The 15,078-nt window shown below is 36.7% G+C and overlaps 1 protein-coding gene across 6 annotated transcripts in view; it reads right to left on the reverse strand.

Annotated features, from left to right (window-relative positions):
• Positions 1-250: 250 nt before the first annotated feature.
• NUP37 (nucleoporin 37) overlaps positions 251-15,078 on the reverse strand; it is a 56,363-nt gene continuing 41,535 nt past the window's right edge. For 5 of the 6 annotated variants that reach the window (XM_045365788.2, XM_005572031.4, XM_074007635.1 and 2 more), the window contains 5 exons: positions 12,960-13,050; positions 4,498-4,679; positions 3,970-4,020; positions 2,175-2,268; positions 1,349-1,624 (listed from right to left, as the gene is read on the reverse strand). In XM_045365788.2, the coding sequence (XP_045221723.1) occupies positions 1,511-1,624; positions 2,175-2,268; positions 3,970-4,020; positions 4,498-4,679; positions 12,960-13,050 (532 nt within the window). In that variant the 3' untranslated portion in view covers positions 1,349-1,510. Of the gene's footprint in view, positions 1,143-1,348; positions 1,625-2,174; positions 2,269-3,969; positions 4,021-4,497; positions 4,680-12,959; positions 13,051-15,078 lie in introns of those variants that run through there. The other variant, XM_005572032.5, reaches the window with a different exon arrangement.

The following is a 15,078-nucleotide window of genomic DNA, read 5'->3' on the forward strand; positions in this document are numbered from 1 at the left end:
ACATCTACATATTATAAAATTTCGCTGAATTCTTTCTTTTAATTACCTGGAACATTCTCCTATCTCTTAAAAATATCATGTTCTTGATTCTATAATTATTTTAAGACACCTTACGAATAGAAAACTGCAGTAAAAAATATTTACTGGCATTAAACATAAATCTCTAAAACCTCAAAAATAAGACCTACTCATCTCTGAAATAAATAATTTCTATACATCTCTGAACCGTGTGACAGACACATACTAGGTACTTTCATTCACCTTTATTTAATCTTCACAGCAACTCCACAAAACAATGATTTCTATGGGTACTTTACAAGAGGAAGTGAAGCTTCAAAGAGGGTATTAACTTGCAGGAATGGGCAGTTTGTCAAAATGTATTGAATTCTGTATGTGACTGACAAGCAGAACCATAATTTTATATGCTTCTGACTGTACCATGATGTATCCCCAAAATGTGATACAGCTGTCTTAGATAATGTTGATTTTAATGATCTTTGAGAGGGTGAACGTGGTTCCATTGCCAATAGGTCCCATCTCAAAAACACTTAAGTTTCTTGGTAAGAACAGTGAAGATTCATAAAAAGGAGGCTGTTAAAGGGATACACTAGAAGTCATTTTGATCCCATATACCACATGTTCTAAGACTCTTAAAGCACCTAGTCCAAAGGAATCTGCATATAATAAACAGGGTTAAGTAATATAATCAATTACATATTTAAGAAACTGAAAACCATTTTTTACATTGAGTATACACACACACACACACACACACACACACACACACACACTCAACAACCACTTCCGGAGTACCCTAAGATATTTTTTTCTCCTTTGATTTTTTTTTTTCTTTTGAGATAGTCTTGCTCTGTCGCCCAGGCTGCAGTGAAGTGGCACGATCTTGGCTCACCGTAACCTCTGCCTTCCAGGTTCAAGTGATTCTCCTGCCTCAGTCTTCCAAACCATGCTTGGCTAATTTTTTAATTTTTATTTTTTTAGTAGAGATAGGGTTTCACCATGTTGGCCAGGTTGGTCTTGAACTCCTGCCCTCAAGTGATCCACTCCCTTCGGCCTCCCAAAGAGTTGGGATTACAAGTGTGAGCCATTGCACCTGGCCTTTTTTTCTGTTGATAAATGGGTCCCTGAGAATTAGAAAAACAGCATACACTCAAAGTACAGAAAATAGGTACACTTTAAATATTCCTTTTCTGATAAACTCAAAAGCATTATTTTTCCTTGGTCATCTCTTCTCTGGAGGTCAGTTGCTGAATCAATATATGATTTTATAAGATTATTAAAAACAAAATATATATATACACACACACACACAAACAGAGTAGAAAAATAATTTTTCAAATCATTCACATTTTATTTAATAAAAGCAACTAAGACATTTTCTAAAGTATATGGTATATTTGATATAAAAATTCTTCAAAATATGTACTATAGAAATTCTTCAAAATATGTACTAAAAATACAAAGTTTGTGAATCTAAGGTACAAAGAAAACTTTATACTTCAGTCACCCAAAACAACAGCTTGTGGTCTCCTCCAATTACACACAGAGGGAGAGTTCGATGCCAGGACAGGCCAGATCCAACGGCTACAGAACCCATGAGGATGGGCTATAAAATATGTGAAGAATTAAAAAAAGCACAGTAAGTCCCCAAAATTAATAAATAAAAATGACTTGCAAAAATACAAAATGCATTGATAATTTATCTTTGTAGCAGAAACAAAATTTAAAAATATGCCCCCTTACAGGTGAAATACACATTATTGATATGCAGCTGGAACATGGGATACAATCCATGTATGAATAACTGGTACAATCCAGACTCCATTTTTGCAGTCTACACCAACCAAACAAGCAAAATTAATGTATTTAAATAAAGAAGAAAATATAAAAGTGACAGAAGAAATAAAAAGCTTCTTACATGAATATTGGCCAAAAAAACCTGTTGTCACTGGTAATGCAAACATCAAAAAAAAAAAAAAAACACACACACACACACATAAAAAACAAAAACAAATGAACCACCTTTTCTTGCAATTTAAGCAGGTAACAAACATAAATGTCTTTAGTTAACAAATTACAAATTTGGGGCTATGAGTGGAAAAGTCAAAAACACAAATTAAGAAAAGCACATATGTTACAAAACATTTCCACATTACCTGAGGGTGTCCTAAATGATGAATTTGAAACTGGCTTGCCATTTTGCCAGGATAACCAGTGGTTGCAAACAGATTTTCACTAATTGTGGACCACCTGTGAAACAAGGAAGCATAAAATTAAGTATTGTATCCTATAGATAACGACAAGCTTTTCCAAAGCGGGTTTTTTCTTTTTCTTTTTTTTAAGAGACAGGGTCTTGCTCTGTCACCCAGGCTGGAGTGCAGAAGTGCTAACAAAACTCACTGTAGCCTCAAATTCCTGGGCTCAAGTGATCTTCCCACCTCAGCCTCCCTAGCAGTTGGGACTACAGGTGTGTACCACGATGCCCAGGTAAGTTTTAATTTTTTTTTTTTTTGGTAGAAATTGGGTCTTGCTATCTTGCCCAGGTAGATCTCAAAGTCCTGGCCTCAAGTGATCCTCCTGCCTTGGTCTCCTGAAGTGCTGGGATTATAGGTGTGAGCCATAGCACCTAGCCAGAAACAGGTTTCTTTTTGTATAAAACCAGTGATTTTAATAATCCTAAATTTGTTAATATGTCTTTACAATTAGACTGGGAATTCGAGGAAAATATTCCATAAATATTTTCTCATACTATTAAGTATTTATGAAGTGCTTATTTTGTGTCATTTCATTAAGTTCCAAAGTTACACAAGGTTAATACAATCCTTTTTTTCACAACCAAAGGGGTAACAGTGTGGTAGAAGACACAAATAAGGTATCAAATACGACAGTCATTCTGCCCATTTTCTATGCTAACTGAACCCCAACTTTGTTCAGGGCACAGTGTGTCCAACCCTAGGGGATTAGACATAATTAGTTTAAGGCAGTCATAGCAATCTCCCATAAAAGGAGAGGGTTCCTTCTTCTCCTCTTACTTTTTTTTTGTTTAATTCTTCGGCAAATGGAGTACATCTCTTATGCCTGGAACTCTCATAGCCATCTTGTAACTATGAAGCAACAAGTCCCAAATCCTTGCCATTAAGAATAGCAGAGGGAAAGGATGAAAAGGGTCTGAGCTCTTGATGACAGTGATGAGCTGCTAAACAAGCCCTGAGACTACCTCCTCTAGACTTATAAGTACCATAGCTCATTGATTTTAAAAATGATGTATACTCGCTCATTGGCGTATATTTGTTCACACATCTCTGAAGTCAGGATATCTCTTATGATCCACGGCATTCTTACATTTAGTTGAATGTATTTTATTCTCAACAATGGTACCTCTAAGTTCTACAACTTTATTGGGGATATTTTAATATCCCCAATATATTGGAATATAGCATATAATAAAATTTCACTGGTTTTAGTCTCTCATTTAGTTTTGCTGTTCCTTAAAAAGCAGAAATAATAGCTTAATGACCACACGGTACAATGGAGTATTATGAAAAAGAACAAGGTAGACATGTATGTTAATTTAAGTGAAAAGCAAAAACACATCGCAGAGATATACTATCTAGCATGGTTTCATTTAACACACAATAATAAAGTTTATATACATGAATATGGGCTCCCCTACATTTACATCCTTAACAGCACAGAACAATCAGGAAGCATAATATATTCCAAATTGTTGGGGTGGTAGTGGTGGAGTGGTTACATGTTTTTCTGTGTAAAGAAAATATCTGGAAAACAAATCAACTCCTTGTCTAGACCAAAAGACACAATCGATGACTTAGTTGTAATCAGGGCAAAAAACAACTCAGTGCAAAGAAGAGAACTACAAAAGTATCCCAGTGGTGGCACAGCACGACATCAAAAGATCAAATCACAGCTCTGACAAAAATGGTGCATTACCTGAATAAGCAGGCTCGATCCATGTGAACAGGTCTCTTATTTTGAGGATAACTAAAAGATAATATTTTGCATTTTATGAATTATGTGTTAGACTCAAGTGGGTGAACTTAAGGTTTAAACGGTATTTGCTCTTTATAGGACAGAATGTCCAATGTGTTTAAACTATAATAAATCCTAAACAAGCAATCAGTTAAAACAGATGAAATACAATAAAGACATGACTTAGAACCACTGCAGGGAACCATCATGCAACAGGGTCGGTGTTTTTCTTATTTTCCAATATAAGTAAACATTGCACAGATCCAAGATTTCCTCTTTTGCACTGTCCTTTCTGGGTTACTCCCAGAGTAAATCTGGATAGCAACTTTATGTTATGTAAAAATCCATAGCTCTGGCCTTCTATAGGAGAGACTTGTTTTCGCTTGACAGTGTAGTCTCAGGTATAACAGGATGGACGAGTGGATCATTTAGCAACAGTTACTGCCTTTTTTTTTTTTTCTGTAATAGACAAACACATCAAGAAAGTACCTGGACCGAGTAATATCCCAAATTAACCAATCATTTCCTGCAACGGCTCCAACTTTGAAGGTGTTTTTTAAGCACCAGTGTGCTGACATTAATGGCACTTGTTCTGATTCAAGAGATAAAATAGCCTGTTGGGCCAAAAGATCATAAAATCGGATTGTTCCATTCTTCTCTGCAACCATTAGCTGTAAGACAGAAAAATAAAAAGAAACTCAATCACTTATCTCACTAACTATACCTGAAGTATCAGCAGAGATTCACTGTTGTACGGTAAAATGTAAACACTTGCAATATACAGGTTGAGCATTCCTCATCTGAAAATCTGCAATGCTCCAAAAACTAAAACTTTTTGAGTGCCAACATGATGCCACAAGTGAAAAATTCCACATATAAGCACTTAACACAAACTTTGTTTCATGCACAAAATTATTTTAAAAAGTTATATAAAATTATCTTCAGGTCATGTGTATAAGGTATACAGGAAACATAAGTGAATATCAAGACTTGGCTCCCATTCCCAAGATTTCTCATGTATATGCAAATATTACAAAATGCAAAAAATTCCAAAATCTGAAACCCTTCTAGTTCCAAGAATGTCAGATAAGGATCCTCAACCTATATTACAGATGGCAGATCAAATATAAAGGAAGTAAGAGGCTATGTAAAAATCTCCAGAGAATATTAAAAACCTTAGAGAAAACTGGCAAGATAAACGATTCAAGATTTGGCTGGGTGTGGTGGCTCACACCTGTAATCCCAGCACTTTGGGAGGCTGAGGCGGGCAGATCACTTGAGGTCAGGAGTTTGAGATCAGCCTAGCCAACATGGTGAAACCCCGCCTACACTAAAAAAAAAAAAAAAAAAAAAAAAAATAGCTGGGTGTGGTGGCACAAGTCTGTAATCCTAGCTACTAAGGAGGCTGAGGCGGGAGAACTGCTTGAACCCGGGAGGCAGAGGTTGCAGTGAGCCGAGATCGTGCTACAGCACTCCAGCCGGGGCAACAAGAGCGAAACTCCATCTTTTTTTTTTTTTTTTTTAAAAGAAGGTTCGAGATTTGGTAGAATTTTAAGTGATGATGTATGGTCACTAAGAAGAGATCAATTTAACAATTCCTTCTGCGAAAAGTTACTTTTAAGTAAGTTAGTTATGTTGTCTAGAAAGAATACCTAAGTATGTATCTCTCAAGAGAGACAGACATTTATGTGTTACGCATACTTACGCAACTCAAGTTTGTTTCTAGAATGGAAGGCAGGGCAGCAGAGTTAAAGAGCACAGACAGGCCGCTTCCTTCACTTATAAGCTGAGTGACTGCCATGTGACTGGCAGCTTTCTCATTTCTAAAATGGAGATGGGAGGATAAGAATGGCTACAGGATTGTTGTGATTATTAAATAGTAATGTGTGTAAAGTACCTCAATGTAATGCTTGACAAATAGTAGCCACCCACTCAAAAAATAGTAGCTATTACTTCACTATTTCCTTTATTCTAAGATACCATTGACTTAAGATGTTTAATACATTGATAAGTTTTATGTGTGAAATACTTTATCAAATGCACAAATTAATTATAATGTGAATTCCAATTTTACAAAATAATAAAATGTGAAAAAATTTTTCTTGATCTCAAGGAAGCATGGCATTGGTATACCCATTTGTGGGAGATAAGGTATGAGATTGCTATTAGTGCATGAATAGTTGATGCCTGAATAAAATGCTTTTCCACTCTCTACATCTCTGTAAAGTTCTTACTTTTAAACAGTGTTCTTTTAATTCTGGTTCTATTTAGTTGAAAAATCCTTGAGGGTGTAAAGTAGTAGTGGTACATTGGTAAGAATGTGGGATTTGGCATCAAAAATCCTGAGCTGTACCATTTAATCTGTTGAGTAACCTGGAGTTAGCTTTCCTATCTGTAAAATGGAGGATAATTATATCAGAGTCAAAAAGTTACTGTATGGCTAAAATGTGATTGTTCTTTAAGAATGTACTTTTGTACTTTCCTAAACACATAAAACATCATTTATTCTACTATTCATCTAACAGGCTTTTACTGAGCATCTATTTTATACACACATACGGATAGTCAATTTTTCAGGGTAGTTTGTTGTTATAAAGTTGCTGCAAACACTCAATTAGTGAATACTGAACCATTAGGGAAATACACAGTTAGGTTCCCTGCCAGCCTGTGGTCACAACCTTTTTGATGACTGATCAATATGTAGCTTTTAAAAACTGTTTCTTTTTAAAGATATCTTAATATATACTGATTCATTAATATAGACCTCACCATGAACAGTGCTATAACTCATGCCTAAACAAACCTGACCTAACATTATTTATTTTCTTCATAAGGCACATCACAGCCTTCTTGTACTTAGAACACTAGACAGCACTACATTACTGTGCTTGGGGATGATTTTACACAGCAAAATTTTACACAGTAAAATTACCCACAAAAAGTACAAAAATGTTAAAAATGTGGCACTAAACTGATGAGGAAAAGACACCTATTTACAGTATGAAAGCTAAAAGAAGAAGCCAGAGCTCACCTTGTTCAACCTAAGCTGAGCAAGTGCACATAAGCTGACTCAAACCTTTTGTTGTTCTGTGCTCCCTGCGTATGTCTGTGACTAAGGAAGTGCTATGAGTATTGATTTTGGGGTTACAAATAAAGTTTAGTGAGGAGGGAAATTCAAAAATGCAAAATCTGTGAATAATGAAGATCTACTATATATAAACATACAAAAAACACTATATTAATTCCAACAGAAGTCAAAGATAAAGGACAAATTCCTTGATCTCAAGAAACTTTCTATCTAGAAAAGAGAATTATGAAAAAATCGGACAATAATTTAAGGCAAAATGCTCTAGAGTACAAAAAGGAATTATTCCAGAATATAGACAAGGTTTGGAATTACAGTATTCTTAGAAGAAGTGGAATTTGAAATTATTTTTATTAGCCAGGCGAGGTGGCAAGTGCTTGTAGTCCCAGACACTCAGGAGGCTGAGGCAGGAGGATCACCTCGGCCTGGGAAATAGAAACTGCAGTGAACTATGATTGTCCTGCTGCCTCCAGCTTGGGCCACAGAGTGAGACCCTGCCTCAAAAACAAAACAAACAGAAAACAGAAATGATTCTTTAAGAACAGGCAAATGTTAAGATAATACTAATGCTACTAACAATAAATACAATGAGGTCAATGACAAACATACAACAAAAACAAGTACAACACTGAGGTGAGAGCTTTACATGTCTGCTTTATTTAATGCCCTAAGCTACTGTATGAGGAAATTACTATTGTTAATCCCATTTTTCAGATGAGACTGTGGCTCAAAGTGATTTATGTGATTTGTTCAAGGTATCAACCCTAGCCCATGATGGAGCCTGGATTTGAATTCAAGTCTGTTTAACTACAGTGCACACATGTTCCTTGCTACAAAGCTAGGCTGCTGAAGACTGGTGAGTGGTCTAGTGTGCTATAGTCTGGAGTGGGGAAGGATCAGAAAAGGTAAGAGAACCAGGAAGATTTACCAGGACCTAGTAAAAATATTTGATATTTTGAGAGTGACTTGAAAGATCTTGCGAATTTCAGGTATGACTTATGGACTATGGAAGGGCTAAGACTACCTGAGCCTGGTCCGAAGGTACTAGGAGCAGTAAAGCATGGTAAGCAGGTGTGCAGCCTCTATAGCCAGACTGCTTGGATGGGGCCCAGCTCCGCCTTCAGGAGCTGTAAGATCTTGGGCAAACTGCTTACCTTTCTGTGTTTCAGGTTCTTATCACTAAGAAGGGACTAATAAGAGTATCTACTTGATAGGACTATTGGGAGAACGGCAGGAGTTAGTAAATATAAAGCACTTAGAACTGTTTTGGCACAAAGCAGGCACTCAACAAACACTGGCTATTATAGGTTAAAGTCAAATTAAAAACTCACTTCTAACACAAAGTTTTTGTTATTTGCTGTCTGTATAACTGTGCTCAATTATGACAAATCTTTTTTTGGGTGAAAGAACAGATAGGGTAGAAAAATTAAGTGAGTTTGGGAGTAGCTGAATCTAAAAACGGCACATGGGGAATTTTTCCTTTAGGAATTTTCAGAACTATAAACAACACCATGCACTGTGAATTTCCAAGGGGGAAATACTTTAAGTGGCATAGAACATTGTCATATTTGAACCAGATTGAGTTCAAATCTGTCACTGTGTGACCTTGGGCAAAATGCTTTACCTTTTGGTGCTTCGGTTTTCTCATCTACAAAATAGAATACTAGTACTGTCCCTGTAGTGTTTTGTGTAGATTAAATGAGAATACATGTCAAGTACTTAGTACAGTTCCTGGCAAATAGGAAGCATTCAACAAATGTTGGTTGTTAAATCTATTTCATTTAGCTATTTTTTTTTTTTTGAGACAGAGTCTCATTCTGTTGCCCAGGCTGAAGTGCTCACTGCACCCTTGACCTCCCTGGCATGAGCAATCCTCCCACCTGAGCCTCCAGAGTAGCTGAGACTACAGTCGAGCACCACCACACCTGGCTAATGTTTGCATTTTTAGTAGAGATGAGGTTTCACCATGTTGCCCAGGCTGGTCTCCAACTACTGAGCTCAAGTGATCCACTTGTCTCGGACTCCCAAATTGTTGGGATTACTGGTGTGAGCCACTGCTGCCGGCCACATTTAGCTACTCTTTAACCTCTTTTTTCTTAGGGTAGAGACTGAGATGTCCTCAGTCCCAATTATTTGATCCTGTGACATCCTAAATCCTTGGTCCTGTTATTAGTATGCATTGAAATCCTAGCTCCTATTGAGGCTTATTGGATTTGGGAGCTTAGTTTTTGGAGGTCTCTTGACTTTTATATATTTTACTATTAAATTCTAGCCATTTGTTTTGTGTTCTCCTGATTTTCTGGTTTTTTTGTGGTTTATATCTCTTGGGATTTTCATAAGCATTCTATGAGATAGGTAATCAAGAACTCATCTCTCTCTTCTCTAGCTGCCTTATTTTCATCAAGGCCAAGCATAAGAGGCCAACAATTCTGGGCTTGCAGAGCACTGAAATGATTGTAGAGCACTGAAAACCAATGGCAGAGCACTGAAAGCGATTGGGCTTGTTACCACTGCAATGATAGTATCAACAATGACCAGTAGCTAAAATTGACTGAGTACTTACTATGTGCTTTTTAAAGGATTTTACACATGTTAGCACATTTAATCTTATATATCCATTTTATAAGATGAGGTGAAGACAGTGAGAGAAAGTTTAAGTAACTTGTCAGAGATCACATAGCTAGTAAGTGGTGAAACTGGGATCTGACTCCAGGTAGTTAAATGAAGAATCCACACTCTTAACCACTTCTCTGTATTTCAGGTGTCTGAGTTTAGCAGTGATAGGATGAAACTGATATTCTAAGACTCTTAGTCCAGTAGGCAAGAAGAATCAAAGAGTAAAGAACCACGGACTTTAGAAACAAGCTAAGGCTTGGCAAGTTAGGTGTGAGAACAGAAAGTGGGAGAATGCACCTTAATGAAGAGAAGAATGCTAGAGTTAGTGAAAATGAAGGAAAAATTAAAAGACCTGGAATAGTTTGTGTATAGGGAAAGAAGGAATTAAAGGTAATTTTAGGATTCTGAGTTTATGTGATTTAGAACAGGGACTTTCAAACATTCTAAAGTCATGGAAACATCATAAAAGAAAGGAGATGGGGTAAGGTGAAATTTTAATCAGAAGTAGGAGAAAAACAGAAATTAAGTTAAAGCATATGGAAGAAAGAGATAAAAATAACAGCAAGAAATTAAGCATTAAGATGTAAGTTTTGGGATAGAAGTTATAATAAATGTTCTCATTTGTCATGCAGGTCATAGTTTTTACAAAGCAGTTTATTGTAGTTATATGTGGTGATATTAACATTTTGGTAGAAACTGTGACTGTGTTTTAATTTAAGTAGACTCACTGCTCTTGGGGAGAAATGTAGGCATAAAACAAAATTTAGGAACTGGACTCAGAAATAAACCTATCAATTTAATAAGTTAGAACATTTCACTCATGCACATATGCAGAGTATAATTCTACTGATGAAAAGACTCAATGGGCCTGAAACAAATTTCTATGAAATCCCAGGGTTCAGAGAACACACTTACACACAGTCTGGGGATTATCTCCTCTGTGAAAGCTGTGAGAAGATTTGGTTAATCCTTCTTTATGTCATCATTCTACTTAATAGATTTTTTGATTCTAAAACTTATTTGTGTTGCTGTATTTACATGTTTTTCTTCCTTATACATCAGTATACAACTTAAGAGCAGGGACTTTATCCATTCTTTTATTCCCTATTACAATAAAGGATACAGTGTAGTGAGAATTAACCCTTGAAGCAATTCACATATGGTGAAAGAAAAGTTGGCAGAGTATAAAGAAAAAGGGAACATATATGCAAAGTTGCTCAAAAGGACTTAGATAATGTGGCTTTAAAAATCAAACTAGCATTTCAAGAAGGAGGTGATCAGCAGTGTAAAACACTGGCTGGAGAATAAGAATGAAGGAAAAGGCCATGGGATGTGTTGAAAATATCCCTGGTACCTTCTGAGAGAATAGTGGAGACTGACTGAGATTACGGTGTTAGACCAAAGGATGGGAAAAGAAGAAACGAAGTTAAAAGGTACAAGTGATGGATTCAAACATTTAGAAATAAAAGGTGTGATGAAGATAGTTTAAAATTTAAAGGGGAGGTGGAAAAAGGGAATTTTTAAGAGTAAGATCTATGGAGCTGGGAGGCATGAGTTCAAATGCCAATTCTTCCACTTACTAGCTGTGTGACATTGGATAATTTATTTAATTTCTCTGCACCTTGGTTTCCTTATCTGTAAAATGGGGATAATCACAGTGCCTATCTCATGTTACCATGAGGACTAAATAAGCTAACATAATGAAATGCTGACTATGGACCTGTCATATTTAAGCACTACGTGCTTGTTATGATTAGTGAAACTTATCTTCTCATGCAAACTTGAGGACAGAACAGAGTTGACAGAGAACAAGCATGAAGACGGCCAGTGCGGTGGCTCACAACTGTAGTCCCAGCAATTTGGGAGGCCGAGGAGGGCAGATCGCTTGAGACAAAGAGTTTGAAACTAGCTTGGGTAACATGGTGAAACTCTGTCTCTACAAAAAATACAAAAATTAGCCGGGTGTAGTGGTGCATGCCTATAGTCCCAGCACCTTGGGAGGCTGAGACAGGAGGATCACCTGAGTCCGGAACACGAAGGTTGCAGTGAATGACGAATGCTAGAGTTACTGGAAATGAAATATCAAGCATGATTCCAAGTTGGCCATGCTTGGTAACTACCAGATTAAAGGTCAGTTGGTTGTGCCACTGCACTCCAGCCTGGGTGACAGCCAGGCTCTGTCTCCCAAAAAAAAAAAAGAAGTATGAAGACATTAGAGGACTGTGGGAGTCTAAGGAACTGCCATGAACTTTAGAGAACAGATGAAGAATTAACTTTAAGAAAGATGACTGTAGTAACTTCTCAGATTCTAGGGAAACATACAATAACTACAGTGATGATGAAGAGAAGACACTGGCAAATGAGAGAATTCTTGTTTAATGGCTCCTATCTTCCCAGTGAATCAGCATTAAGGGTAGTTGATAATAAGAACTTGTAGTGTATTTTTAGTGTTTTAGAAAGCTCTATCTTGAACAGGAATTGAACACTACTGTAGCTAAGACAAATTTGCCTTCGTCCACTAATGTTTGTTCACACTAGGGCTCACCAGGGTGGATGATGTAACTTAAAAAAAAAAAAAACAAAAAACTGCCTACTGGGCCAGGTATGGTGGCTCATGCCTGTAGTCCCAGCATTTTGTGAGGCTGATGTGAGTGGATCATCTGAGCTCAGGAGTTTGAGAGCACCCTGGGTAACATGGCAAAACCCCAACCCTACCAAAAATACAAAAAAATTAGCTAGGCGTGGTGGTACGTGCCTACAGTCCCAGCCATTCAGGAGGCTGAGGTGAGAGGATTGCTTGAGCCTCGGAGGCAGAGGCTGCAATAAGCCAAGATCACACCACTGCACTCCAACCTGGGTGACAGAGAGAGACCCTGTTTAAAAAAACAAAAGCAAAAACAAAAGAAAAACCAAAACAAAAAAAATCCCTGCCTACTGCTACTAGATTGTTGGAACACCAGTTTTTACACTGACATCCACTAAAGATCAGGAAAAGTGTACTTTGAATAAATGCCAATTATGGATGATGGCTGCCAAATAAAAATCTTAACAATTATAGAGAAACTTCTACAGTACAGGTTTCTAGACTGACCCAAATACGTTTTTGCTGATTAGTACAATTCAAATGCATTTGTGCTGATTAGTACCTCTGAGATGGGAAAAATCATTGCTCTTTCTCCTCGATGTATGTGATGTCTTATATCTCTATATGTCTTTTCAATTTGATAAGAGTTAAATTATAAACAATAACCTTAAAAGTCTCCTCAGGATGCCAGCATACACTCATGCCAGGAGAATGCAGAACAAAATGAGCTGTTTGCACGCCTTCCAAGTTCCAAATCCTAATTGAAGAATAACAGTATAATGTTAATTGTTCTTGATATACCATTACTAAAAAATTAAATTTCCATGAATTTATTCAAAGCTATTAACTACAGATTATAAGGCAGACATTTGTATTTAATGTATACCTTTTAAAGAAAATTATAACACCACTTTTAAATAATATGAAAGTAGTATGAATAATTTAAATTTTACCATACTCAATCATAGACAAAAGAGTCACACACATTTTCCCTCTAATTAATCTATCACAGCAACACTGTTACATGGTAATCAAATTAAATTATTTATATACTCTTTATTTTGTGGGCAAAATCTTGAGGTTTCTAGGTCACTAATCAGGTTGTCTGACTACTTCAGTAGTCATTTCAATTGACAATAATTACTACTGAGGTGCTTACAAACACACACACACATGCACGCTGAGTATTTTTATTTTCAAAACAACATACAAAGAAGCTAATATGAAGTTATGTAAATGTAGCAACATGGCCATCTTCCATATTGTTTATTCCTTCTACCTTTAGGATTCCAATCCAGTGGCTACTTCCTATTTATACCTTTTGTAATTTGGCTTACTTTTTCAGTTTTCTCTCCCCAAGCTGGCCATGGTTGATGATTAAAGCTGGGGTGAAAGAAGAGGCATTTGGTTCTTGCTGTTCTCTCTTTCCTCAATAGTAACAAATCCACAGTAATAAGGACCAGGTTACCCACCAACATGGCTCTCCACTTCAATTGCTTTACCATCGCAGAGGGAGATCAAGACTCAGAAACCTCAGTCATGGCACTATGTTGTGAGAATGCTATCCCTCACCCACTGCTCATTCTCCATATTTAGCCACTGTTACCTTGCACTGGCACAGAGTGTGGCACAGAGTACAGCAGGTGACAGAAGTCGGTGAGAGGCTGGCAAAGTGCACATAAAATTCTGATCCTTAAGAACTGAACTTGACTGAGTGACATGGCTCATGCCTGTAATCCCAGCACTTTGGGAGGCTGAGACAGAAAGATCACTTGAGCCCAGGAGTTCAAGACCAGCCTGGCAAATACAGTGAAACTTTGCCTCTACAAAACATACAAGAATTGGCCAGGCGCAGTGGTGCACACCTGTAGCCCCAGCTATTACTCGGGAGGCTGAAATGGCAGGCTGACGTGGGAGGATTGCTTGAGCACAGGAGGTGGAGGCTGCAGTGTGCCACGTTTGCACCTCTGCACTCCAGCCTGGGTGACAGGGACCCTGTCTCAAAACAACAACAGCAGCAACAGCAAAAAACCAACAATAAAAAAAGAACTGAACTCATTCATTGGAATTTTTCTTCTAGGTTTTATAATTCATATCTCATTAGAGACCAATAAAACAGATTTAGCCAATTTCAGGAATTTATTTTCAATGTGTAGGCAAAAATTTATTTCACAGAAAGCAGAATATATATTGGACAATGCTACTATTCTGTGCCAAAACACATTACTTCAAATATTCTTCTTCCTTGTAGAAATTATTGGGTCTCTGAATATTAAAATATCATAGTTACATATAAATGAACATAGATGTTTTTCAAAATGATTATCTTAATGATTAAACAATTTAGAAGCATACTGTTCTCTTGCCAAATCAATACTTTTCATCTGTATTTATTATACAAGGGAAACAACTACAATTTAATTGAAGAGAAAAATCACATTTAGCAAGGCTTTATGCATCTGTGTTTCACTCCCCACGACGAATTAGATGATTAATTATGGCAACTGATTAAGTATTTCTTCTCTATTGCCTTCTGCAAAATAAAGTGTTGCGCTAGCATATGTTTTACCACTATTGAAATAGTAGGAATTTGTCTTGAAAATTCAGCAAGTTACATAAGAGGATGGTTTAAAACCTCCATTCTTTTGATCTTATTCTAATATGTATTTGTTTGGTTGGCTATTATATAAATTGAGTAAATACATTCCAAAATATTTCCATGATTTTTTCTTCCAAATGAAGGAAACAAAAGAGGTAGAAAATATGGATAAAAATATTAAATAAA

This window comes from Macaca fascicularis, chromosome 11 (genome assembly GCF_037993035.2).
Source record: "Macaca fascicularis isolate 582-1 chromosome 11, T2T-MFA8v1.1".
In the NCBI taxonomy this organism is placed as follows: domain Eukaryota; kingdom Metazoa; phylum Chordata; class Mammalia; order Primates; family Cercopithecidae; genus Macaca; species Macaca fascicularis.